The 12,804-nt window shown below is 37.5% G+C and overlaps 1 protein-coding gene across 1 annotated transcript in view; it reads right to left on the bottom strand.

Annotated features, from left to right (window-relative positions):
* pebp4 (phosphatidylethanolamine binding protein 4) overlaps nucleotides 1–12,804 on the bottom strand; it is a 72,955-nt gene that overhangs the window by 58,816 nt on the left and 1,335 nt on the right. Inside the window, exon 3 of the mRNA XM_087794751.1 lies at nucleotides 12,605–12,731. Coding sequence (XP_087650877.1) covers nucleotides 12,605–12,731 — 127 coding nt within the window. The remainder of the gene's footprint in view (nucleotides 1–12,604; nucleotides 12,732–12,804) is intronic.

Raw genomic sequence — 12,804 nt, 5'->3', positions numbered from 1 at the left:
GGTGAAAAAAGGGAAAAAAGAAATACAAATTTAAGCTGCGGATGTTAAAGAAAAAATACTACAGTTGCAGGAAATCCAGTCCCGAGCTTCCCAGTTCCAATCAATTCCTGCCATTCTGTGATATAAAAAGAATGGAGCACTTGTGGTTTGTTTGAAGTACTCGTGCGATGCACCGTGTTCAACAACATTTTGTGTGGATGGCCTCAACGTCTGATTTTTTATCACCTGTCAGACGTTCAAGCCCGAGCAGCAAGAGTTCAAGAGCCGGACGGTTCACCGGGTGCAGATCCGAACAAAAACATCATCGCAGCAAGTGGACGGGTTTGCAGCAGAACGACAAGAGCCTCCGTGTCATGGATGGATGTTGTTCATCACAGGCGTTTACTTTTGGATGTCGCACACATCCTTTGATATCAGACAACATAGAATTAAAAAAGATCAATTTGATAATGCAGACAAAATAAGAGAGTCAAACTACAATTTTGGATGTATGCTGTATATACTGTGTATCTGAAGAACAAGACAAACAGAGGGAGCAAAATAAAAAGTTAGTTCTTGCATAATTGGGCCTGACCATTGCAGAAAATAAGATGAAATTATTAAATATGGTATAAATTGTATGAATATAAGTTTTCTGCCTCCCTTTGCTTCTCCTCAAAAAATGGCGAAAAGAGTTGCAGTCCTAAAAAAACCTCCCTTACTTCGTATCGGAAACATTTTTTTTTTTTACTTAGTATCGGAAACAGTTATTTCCAGAGTTGTTGACGCAACAGACGCCTCATATCTAATACAGATTGTTTAAATTGATTAAAAAGTGAAATGTTCCAATTTGCTTGAAGGTTTTCTGCCCATCTTGTTTTCTCCCTTTTCCTTTGACCTGATCGAGCCGATTTCCCCTAAGCCTGTAAGAAACGCATGCAGACAGACAAATATTTTGTACATATTGTTTACACCTTCTAATTTTGGTAACAAATTCCGGAGTCTTCCACAACCACATTTAGATAGATATATTATTAAAAGATCTAAAACAAAAAGGAATATTTTTACCTTGAATCCATAATAATAATAATAATTTTAGATAATAATAATAATTTTGCACTTTGTCGTCTCTTTGCACTTTGCTCTTTTTATTTGCACTTTGTTCTTTCTTATATTCAACTTGCAGTACCTTTTATTGTCTGCTGTGAACTGGAAATCTAATTTCCCGAAGGAGATCTCCAGGGGGAATAATAAAGTCTATCCATCCATCCATCCATCTATCCATTCATCCATCCATCCATCCATTCATCCATCATTCATCCATCCATCCATTCATCCATCATTCATCCATCCGATAAAACAAGTCAGCTCTACAACTATTACGTTTTTTGGTTACACTAAACTAAACTTTACTATAAAGGATCTAACATTTTCAAACACATGGATTTGCGTCGTATGTCGGTATAGTTTTATATACTAGTATGCAGTGAATAAGTCAAAAGATGGCTCAGGAGAAAATGCCAGGGTAAAAAAAACCCATAAAAACAAGAATTTGTGGACCTGGATTATTTTTAATGAATCGTTATTTTGATTTTCTGAGTTGCTTTAAGTGAACAATTGTTAGTGTGAATATGTTACCAGATAAATTCAGTTTATTAAATGAGTTTGTTGGTTAAAATATCAAATACTATACAAATAAAATAGTTCAATTAATGAGTTTACACTTTAACAATGTCCTTCCCTAAAATATATTGTGAATCTCCAGCCATTTGTGAAACTATAACAGCAACTTATCTATTTAATTTGTATCATAAATCCAGCTCAAAATTAACAACAGGATTCATTTCACGGTTAAGCCTAGTTTCAATCCCTCCCTGGTTGTAGCGCAGCTCAAATAAACGTGACCCCATCATGGCTAATTTAACGTTGATGGATATCACCATGATCACCACGAGGATGAAGCGTTCAGGCATTCATTAAATGTCGGCAGATTTAAACCTACAGTTGTGGTGATGCAATCGGGCTTGAAGGTTCGCGCCCCGCGGCACATCCAGAGAGCAGGGTGCCACATCAGCAAAGGCGCTCCCGTTTGACCAAGACCTTTTTAACTGCCAGGCCCCTAAAATGGTGTTTTAAGAAAAACACATTTTAACTGTCAGCGGAGATTCTCAGACGCTCGTCTCAGTCGGCGAGAAAAAAAGGTTAGACGTAGCATCTGTCAGAGAGTGGCCGGATCACCCGGGGAATCAAGTTGGCGTTCGGATGAATCTGGCCATCACTTCGCTTCAGTTCGGTCATCATCGATAGCGCTCGTGACACCAGAGGAAGAAGAAAAAGAAACAAAGAATTCTGCCGACACCTACTCTGTGTTCCAGCTCTTTCAGTTCTGCTTCAAAGCTCAGAGCTCCAAACCTCCACACCACAGTGTGGGCAGTTCTGGCACAGCCACACACCTAAGAACACTGACTAAGTGCAACAGTTGAACTAATAAAATAAATAAATGAAGAGAAGGCAAGGCAGCGACAGGCTCCACACTAAGACGAAAGTTGACTGCCCACCTCACTTATTCAAAGAGGTCCACAATGCCTTTGGGTCTTAGAGCCGTGAGGGGCGGTGAGCTTCAGCAGCTTCAGCCACTCCAGGGTAAAGAAAATCACTTTAATATGTTAAGAAGATTAAGACGGATAAATGTCGAGATCCATTTTTTTTTTTTTTGTGAAAAGCCACGTAAATCTGTCTTGGTTCGGGGAGGGGCGTGAGTCACACGATCCACTCAAACCCACCAGAACGTGACACCATTGGCCGAGAGAAATTGGGCTTGTTTGAGATTTGAAGTGTTAAGCTTCTTGAATCTAAGACCATCCCACCTTATTCTCATTATATTTAACACCAACCTCTGGTACAACAAACAAACCTCAACACTGGTCACAGTTTCTCTGCTCTCGGCTTAAACTCTTATCCTGCTTAGACTCATATTACGGCTTAAATTGAGCAGAAATGCTCGTCCAACGGTAAATAAACATGAATTAAAAACAACTTTTAAGATACACTGAGTGTTATTTACTTCAAATCCCGAAATTAATTTGAGCATGAATTCATGAAATAAAGGTATTGTTTACTTGTTCCATCTAAAGAATTAGCAATGACAGCGTCCGCCTGCTCAGAATCAAGCGTGAAAAGCAACAAATAATGTTGTGGATTAAAAACTCATTTGCATATTTCCTTCCTCTTAAACCAAAAAGGAAGCTGGGAAAAAAGTGCATGTAATAATAATATTACTTATGATGTTATATAGGGTTTTAATACATGTATTAAAAGTTCTGTTTTTCAGTTGAGTTGAAAAACGAGCCAATTTACAACACAGGCAATAAAAGTTTTATGATTATGATTCAATTAACAAGACACGACAGAACTTTTCCAATTTACACCGTTGAACCCAAAATAATGAATGAATGTGTGTCAGTCACTTTCTTCAATATGTTGATTTAAGTGTGTCTTAAATAGATCTTGGACTCTATTGTACTCATCAGTATGTGTCTGTTTGTACAAAGCTCTCTTTTCATTGAAATATTTACATTATAAAATGTGCTTAAGCTCCGCCCACTGAAAACACTTCTTTCTGGAGATGAAATCTTGTTTTACATAACCACACCCACACTGCTGTGACTGGTCATACATTAAGGTTTGTCACCAATCCTGGAATTCTCCACTTCCAAGGAACTCGTTGTATAAACAAAGCGGGCGAGATTACAGCTGGCTGGAGAAGGAGTAAAGCCATTATTACGTCATAATGGACTCATAATGGAATTGCTCTCGTAACCTCTCCTTTGTCAGGATTTCAGAGGGGGGAGAACTTTATAAAGTAATAAGTTCAAAAGATGGTCATGATGAGGGACTTCAGAGGAAGACTTGAACATTGAAAACATGCTTATGTTTTCTTAAACAAGTTTCTGCCAGAATTAACTTTGCTTACACCAAACTAGACTCTATCATGTCAAGAGACACCATGATTTGTCATATTTTATTTATACATTTTGTATAAATTATTTCCACAGCAAAGTGATATATAGTTTTATATTAAATATTTTGTCACTATCGTCATTATTCATAAACGGCAAAAGGAAGGTTTGAGGAGAAACAAGAGAAGCTAGCAGACTGGCTTGCTAGGGAAGCTAAATGCTAACATACCAATGATTCCAAAACGTCCGTCTGCAATCTTAAAAAACAAATAACTTTCTTAAACAAATGTTGGGCACCTACGACATGATTATGTAAATGCTTTACATCGTTTGCTGCGCTGTTTTACTGCTGTCAGAAATGTATTTCACTCCGTTTCCAATTAATAAAATAACATTACAAAATAATATTTAATTAAAAAAGAAGTATAAATATCACAGCTTAAGCTCCTTAAATACTTCCATGAATTGGAAGTGTTGCGATGTTAACCAAGATATTATATTATAAAAAGTTGAACATTTTGACAGCTTAAAAACAGTTGTTTTCATTTTGTAAATCATCATGATAGGATAGTTTTGAGCGACCTCACAAAGTTGACAGTGGTGTCTGTCATTTACTTTTCTTTACTATGCCAAACATGTATTAACCTGTTTTCTTCTCTCACTGTTCCTTCATCCATTTGAGTTAAGACAATAAGAGCACTTAGGAGATGAAGGGGATGGCATTATGGGGAGTTTAGCATTATGAGCAGCCCCGGAGCTGTTCTTTAAGAAGGTGAATCAGAGGATTGAGACACAAGTGTAACTAAACCCTCTGCCGGACTGCAAATGGGAAGCACAAAACATTTTAGGCAGAGTGCCACTAAGCCAGACATCTGTGTCTTAAGTTAACTTTGTCTGATCACTTTTCGGCTTTGAGATTGTTTCAGTTGTTTAAGTTGAGAGGGAAAGGAAATCAACCCCCCCGCCCCCCCAAATAAAACAACAACATCTTTATTTTAAGATAAATTAAATTAGCTATATTAATACAAAAAAACTATACATTTATTTTGGTAAGGTAATAAATGGTTAATACCAAACTGAAAAGCAACTCAAGACGGCTTCATTTCTTTCCTTTCTGCTCATTCAATATCACAAAAGAAATTATTATTCGACTACAAATGATAGAAAACTGAGCAATTGTTCTTTTTAACCAATAATATAACTGTTACTCAACATTTGTTCCAAAGGCAGTCTGTCCATTTTTAGAACATGGTTTCAGAACTGTGGGTGTTGACCAAACTTTTAAATTCAGAATTAATTTTTACAATATTTAGGCCAACAGTTTTAAAAAGACATAATAATCCAAAAAATAGGAATTAATAAAGACAGTATGTTCCGGTGGATTATTGGACTTAAAATTCCTAAAAAGGTGTTGAAATAATGGAAATCATACTCATAATTAATACTCTGTATTAAATATGGTTAAATTAAATTGAATTTTGACCTATTTGGAATTATTCCTTAGCGCCCCCTGCATAGTATGTAATAGATATGGTTTAATTTTCATCGGAATTGGACATACTTTGAATTTCCGTGGAGTCCCTTCCTAAAACCATCACTGAGATCAGTTAGTAGTCTTGATCAGGGGTCCCCCCGGGCCATGGCTCATTCAGTACCGGGCCGTGAGCAGTCACCGGCTGTAGGTAAACCCGAAAGGTTTGCGGTCCTTCGCCAAATTGTGACAGAAAATAAGCTTTATATGTCATTAGTAACAATTTAAACTTGCCAGAACTTGGGGGAAGGTGATAATTATCCAACCTAACTTCTTAATGGTGCAGACAGAACTGCAATCTCCCATGATGCGTCCCTGCCCAATTGGGAAAGCTTATTGGTCACTACAATATTGATCAAATATCAACACACATATATGTACGTATATAAGGAACAAGATCTGTTTATATAATGCAACAGATAAAATGATTCGCATTTGATCGCCTAAGTGTATTTGAGAGAGTCACAGACGTTCTTGGGAAACAACATCATATCAGTTATTACCTCGTGTGATCACCTGATCAAAGCCATCTCTTTGAAAAACACAATTATATTAATGCGCCATCACATCATTTCTTAACAAAATATATATATATATTTTTTTAAATATAACAGTAATAACAATCTTCTTCATCATCAACACAAGTTTCTGATTAATGATCTTAACATGTTTCAAACAAGCCCATGAATGTTTATTTAAATTAAGTATATGGTCAATTAACCCGTTATATAAACGTTCACACCGGAGTTCGTCACACAAAAGTATGTGATTCATGTCAGTTAATCCAGTTTAAATTCATGTTTTCATCCGTTTTTTTTATTGGTTCTGGTTCATTTTAATATCATTGACAAATTCAAAGCGACCAATCAGCTTTTGCTATTGGGCAAGGTTGCATCATGGGAGGTTGCAGTTTTGTGTGCACCATTAATAAGTTAGGCTGGATAATCATTGCCTTCATGAAAAAGATTGTTGTCCCACCTTAACATTAAATCTGGAAAACTTCAAAAATGATCAATTTTTTCTCCTGCTTCTTCAAGGTACTGAGATGGACCCCCATATTGAAAAGCCATGTTCATTATGTTGCAGAAGAAACCCATAGGTTTCTCAACGCCTGTAAAACATCACAGCTAGGTTTCTTCACCATCATCAGATTCATCTTCAACACAAAAACAAAAAAGAAAATGATCATAATGTCCAATGAATCATCATCTTGCTGCTCGCTGACCCAAGTTCAAAAATAATAACACAATTATTTGACTAATCTGGCCTCACATCGGCTGTCAGCGAGGTCACATTAAAAAAAAAGACGTGTGTGCCAAACTCTCAGAGAGTCATATCTGGATCAAACAATGATTCCCTGGCAAATGTTAGGTTTCGGAGCCTCTTAAAAATAGAAATTTAATCTTGTATGTTTGTCTAAGTATCCTCAGCAGCAGATGCACGTTCCATGCAGATTATGAGTCTTTGTTTGAACAGATCTTGCAGTCAATGTATATGAACCCGGAGAGAGAGCTGTGAGAGACTTCACGGTAATAATCAGAAGGTTGAGTCTGTTTTTTTATTAAGTCTTCACAGTCACATCTTTAATGAACTTCGTTCTCACGTTTTTCTAATCACTCGTGATCGAGACGAGTGCCACCAAAACTCCTCCAGCTCAGACTATTTTCAACAAGTCAAACTCTTAAGTTATTTTACTTGAATAGCGATCATGTTACAAATGAGGAGAACATGTATGCTCAAGAGGATTAATAACAAGTATTTTTTCTGTCCACATCCAGCACCTCTTTCCACGTCGGACCCCCCAACGTCACCGGCATAGCTCCAGTCATTTGTCTCGTGGTACAATGGCGGCTTATTAGCTCTCTTCGGTCTCCTGAATATGCATAATCAATCCGGCGAGCGCGCTAACAGAAGGTTGTAAATCGTGCTCTTCAAACGCATGCATAAATCAGACGGTTTAGGTGGTGGGCAACAGCTGAGGTGTTCCGGGGGCAGGGGTACACAGGTTGTTATCATGACAAAGGGGGGAACATTAGCAAACAAAGTCCAGGCCCCGGGATCTTGAGTGAGTACACCAGGGTTTTTTTTTTAATCCCGGCTGAGACGCCAACATGGTGATAAAGAGCATTAGATTGACCGGGGCTGCGGAAATACTTCAACTTGTTGACCCCCCCTGTGCTGTCACAGAGGGGCTCAGGGAACGTGATCAACATGCAACCGCTAACCATCGATCCACTGGCTAATACAAGGACATCCTGCAAACCGGTTGGACATGTAGGCTTTTCCTTGGGAACGTCGGGGTCTGCGAGAGAGGAACCCCACCCTCGCTTTCGTGGCATGCCAACACATTGGAAAGTGGGCAGTAGTGAGACGGCAGCCTGCCGTGGGCACTGCCAGGCTTTAAGATGCCCTGTCGTCATCAGTGGCTCGCAGAAAACAACGCTGAGATTCACCCAACAAAAAAAAAAAAAAAAAGAAAAAAAAATGAAAGAGGAGGGGGATCGTTGCATTTAAATCCTCTCTCAACGCCCCCACATGTTTTAGCAAAGCATAAAAATCATTCACAGAGAGAGAGAAAGCAAAAAAAAAAGAAAAGATAGAGGGGAATAGAGAGGAAACAGCTATTAGCGGCAGTAAGCAAGCTCAAGAGATCACAGTGAGGCAGCTCTAATCGCGGTAATGGTTTAAACCTTCATTCCATCCACCAGATGCAAGAAGAAAAGTCTCCCCTAAAAAACAAGGCTTTGAAATCCCCATGTCTAAGAATGAGCCCTGTGGCGATGGTCCCTACTGAGTCCATACTTACTCTACCACGAGGTAGAGATACTGCCGATCACACCTGCCACACAGAGGAGCGACGCTGGATTGATTTCAGGATTCTGTGAAATTAAATAAACCGGAAAAAATACAACTATAAATAACAGGTTAAAAATTACTGTTTCAGATGTTGCTAATTTTAAATTATTTGAGAGTTAAAAGTGTTTATAAGGGCCAGTTTCCTACTATTGTTTTAAGCTGAATTGGAAAAAAAATAACAAAAAATAAACAAAATTTTTATTCATAATCCATGAATGACTTCTGGTTCACTATGAAACAAAAGTTAAACACTATACAATTAGTGGTACTTTTTTCACAAATAGTTCAGTTAAATACTGTTAAATCAGGGAAGTTTTATTGATTATATACTTTTGTGAAAAATGTATTGGCAAATGTATGATGACTCAGGAGATGACAAATCAACTTAGTTCTTGCATTTAGTTCCTACAAAATATAAAAAAATAATAATAATCTTCACCTAACAGGAGGTATGAGGATTATTTTCATATATTTGGGCTCAATTTATCTTAATTATTTCTCCTTCAGATCTCATTAACTTAACAAATGCCTTTACTTACATTGGTTTTACTCTTATTGTTGACATCCATATTCTCCGTCCCTTATCTTATCTTAAAGATTGACATCTTTATAGGTCATTAATCTCCGTTTATTTTGTCGGGTCACTTAAATGACTCTTTATAGCTTGGACTTCAAATACGATTTTCTCACAAAGATATAAAAATTATTAAAATAATCAATTAATTAAATGTACTCGTGTCACAAACGTCTGAATGTTCGTAAAAATTTTCTCGACAAACAATATTTCAAATAGTTTTCAACTTTAATTTCTTTATACAACCAAGTGTTCTTGCGATATAGATTTCAAGTCATATTAAACCTTAATTAAATGGTTTACTTGCATTTGTGATGCTATATATATATATATATTTCAATTATTTAATTATTTTCTTGATGTTGAAGTTCAATGTAAAGTTTTTCAGAAACACACACACAATAAGCTTTATAAACTGTTGCCATGTCTTGCACATATTTTAACTCCTTGTAAAAGGCAAAAAAGCAAGAAACGATGACGTGCAGCAAACTTTGCGAGTCGTAGAAGGTGAAAAAGCAACATAAATAAATGGTCAGGCGCTAATTAGACGCCTCATTATGGAGCCGTCACGAGTGCTACTTGACTCTGCTGCTCCGCAGACGTCGAACCATCCATCAATCTGGATGACAATGGCTGCGACTCAATCGGTGTTTAAGACGGACTCGGAACAGATGGCGACTCTGTTAAAAAAATAATCAGGTTTGGGCTTTTTTTCTGAATTTTTCTGAATGGTGGATCATTGGTAATCTGGCTGAGTTACCATATTGCACCTGACGGCCAGACGTGGGGACAACATCTGTCTTGCAATTTAATTCAAGTGTTGAATATTGTATGAATACCTGATGTGTGACTACATTTTACACCAGCCGTCTCTGTTGATTATTTTGGTCTGCAGGGAGAAGTTTGCGGTAATTATTTAATTATTCATTCATGTCTTTGAGATGTTAACACCGGGACTGGGAGCAGAAGTTGTAAGTAACCAAGTAATAGTAAGTAATAGTTATTTGTAGAGCGTCTTTCTAGACCAGGGTCACAAAGCGCTTAAACAATCAATACAATACCCAATAAAATAGATGATTAAAAGGTCAAGATAACACCGAGAACAACACAGTACTCTCAGAGAATCAGGGAAAAGCCTGCATGAATATAAATGTCTTAAGATGCTTCTTGAAGGAGTCAGTAGATCCATCAAATGCAGAAAAGAAGATTGTTCCAAAGTTTAGGAGCAACAGTCTGGAAGGATTTCTCTCCTCTGGTCCGGTAGCATGTTCAGGAACCATCAGTAGATTCTGATCCACAGACCTCAGAGCCCGAGCTGGGGTGTAAGGCTGGATCAGATCACTGATGTAAGGAGAAGCCTGACCATGAATAGTTCTGAAAGTAAGAACCACAATTTTAAAATTGATCCTGAAAGAAACTGGCAGTGAAGAGTTTTAAGGATCGGGGAAATGTGAGTTCTTCTAATAGAGCAGGTCAGTATTCTCACTGCAGAGTTTTGTATTAAATTCAGGCGAGACTGATCCTTCTTGTTTGGACACGAAAATAAACTGTTAGTTGAAAACAGCACATTTTCCCAGGCCTGCGCTCATGCTAGTGTCATCTCCAGAGAAAAATTAAACATTCATTTGTGGACTTTCAACTTTTAAGACATGAGTGTGAGTTTTTGTAGATCAGGGGAAAAAAAAAAGTCTGTGGAGAAGAAAGGACTTTGTTTTAAACTTCCACGGTGAACTTCAGTGATCGGTTCAAGCAATTTATCGCTTTAATTTCCATTCGCTACATAAACAGTCTGTTGGGCTGCGAACCCTTCGGTGACTTTTTGCACCGATTCTCCTCTTCAAACCACCAACAGAACCATGTTGTTTGGAGCAAAAAGAGGATCACATTCATATCAATATAATGAAGAACATTTGCTGATTTCTCATTCAATGAACCACAGGAGATCCAGATCATGTGGCATGTTTAAAAAAATCCACTGGTCATCGCGGTCCACTACAATTACTCAGCACGCTTCCCTTCCCAGCGAGGAGGTGGGTGGTGCAGTGGGCAGATTACAGCCACCGTCCTCTGAGCGGCGAGTGGCGGAGGATGGAAGCAAGGTGGCGCCGTGACAAGCAGCGAGGGTGGACACAACACAGGCCAGGAGCCTTTAAGAGACGATTTACATTTCAGAAAAGCAAGCGAGTAAAGTTGGTATCGATCCGATTGTAACGCGTAATGCATTTTGCCGCCTTGACGTGGACTTTGGTGTAAGACAGCATTATAGGTAATACCATCATAGATCAAGTGGAGTTTGGGCCGGAGGAGAGCCATAGATCATCTTCACGCCGGACTGCTTAGCTTTGGGAATCACAAACTAGATCCTACATGGAGGTGACTTTCAATTTAAGTTTTCAATTTACAGATATAGGATTTTGTCTTCCCTTGATGAAAAAAGAGGAAAAAAAAAATCAATGGAGGGATTCAAGACCTGAACCTCTCTCAATTTGCTGCAAGAACTGAATGAATACATGTTCCAATAAAAATAAGAACCATAGCTTAAAATCCTCCAAAAGACAAATACTTATAATCAACATCTTTTTTTAAAATACTTAATTATTTAAATATGTTAAATGCTTACGTTTAATGTGTTTAATGGAAGCAGATTAGGGCTTGTATTCGTATTTTTTAAATTATTATTTTAGTATATTGTATAAATTCACATTTTTATCTTTCGTTTTATTGTTTTTTATCATTAAGTTGTCCTAAATTGAATATTTAAGAATATAAACAAAATGTCCTTCACTTTATGAGACAACAACTGGTGCAAAAAAAATCCACATTTCAGTCAGCTTGAGCTGCCAAAGCCTTTTACAGGGTTAACGAGAAAATAGTTCACGTTCAACAGTCGTCCTCATCAAGAATCAGGCTGAAGTAGAGGATGAGTGTGGAAGAAAAGGCTGGGAGGTGAAGTACTAGCACCACCATGTGGTCGTTAATAACATAGCTACCTCTACGAGTCAACTGGAATGTGTAGTTTGGAAAAGACTTCACAACACAAAGTTCACTTTATAGTCAAGAAGCTTCTCCAGCTCTAAATAAGAGATACAGAAAATAAATAAATAATAGTTTTGGTCACGTTCAGAGTACGATAAACATCTACTACCTTCACCTGGGTTAGTTGAAATAACTAAAATACTTGACTTTTAATTTAGTGAATATGGATGTGATTATTTTTCGATTTAAACTAGGGTCACAGATACAATCGCTTCTTAAAAAAAGGACTGTAAATATGATTATTAGGATTTAATGTATATTACAGACTTTTATTCATTCATGCGTTTACTTCATTTTCCTGACTACAGTATTTAGATCGTAGATTATCACTGAAGGAATTTAAAACTATGAATGAATACATGTGGAATTATTTACTCGACAAGCACATTTAAAATAACTGAAAACATGTCTAGTTTCTAGTTTTATTATGACAAGAGCAAATCAGCTAAATGAAGAGAAACTAGTGACCATCATTACTAGAAGAAACGAAGGTCAGCAAGACCTGAAAATTGCAAAGACAGTAGGTGTTTTCAAAAGTTTCATATTATGTTCAACAGTGTAAGATACTCATCTTTAAAAAAAATACTATGTACCAAAACTACTATGGATGGGGTCCATCAAAGAAGATTCTTAACCACGATAGAACAGAGAAATATAAGTTTTTCAAACCGTTTTCGCGGCAGCGAAGCGAACCTCCGGAGCCATCCAAACCGTGCTGAGCTTCTCTCTGAACTCCTTCGGGACGACAAGACACTTGTCGACGTCCAACTCTGGATAGATCACCTGGAGATTCCCACTAGGCAAGAGAAAAAGGTTGATCAGGTCAGACAGGCTAACCTTTAATAGTTTAAGATGTTATGATCCCTCAA

This window comes from Callionymus lyra, chromosome 1 (assembly GCF_982586985.1).
Source record: "Callionymus lyra chromosome 1, fCalLyr1.hap1.1, whole genome shotgun sequence".
NCBI classification, from domain to species: domain Eukaryota; kingdom Metazoa; phylum Chordata; class Actinopteri; order Syngnathiformes; family Callionymidae; genus Callionymus; species Callionymus lyra.
Note: the sequence above shows the minus strand (reverse complement) of the source record. Positions and strands in the feature narration are given on the sequence as shown.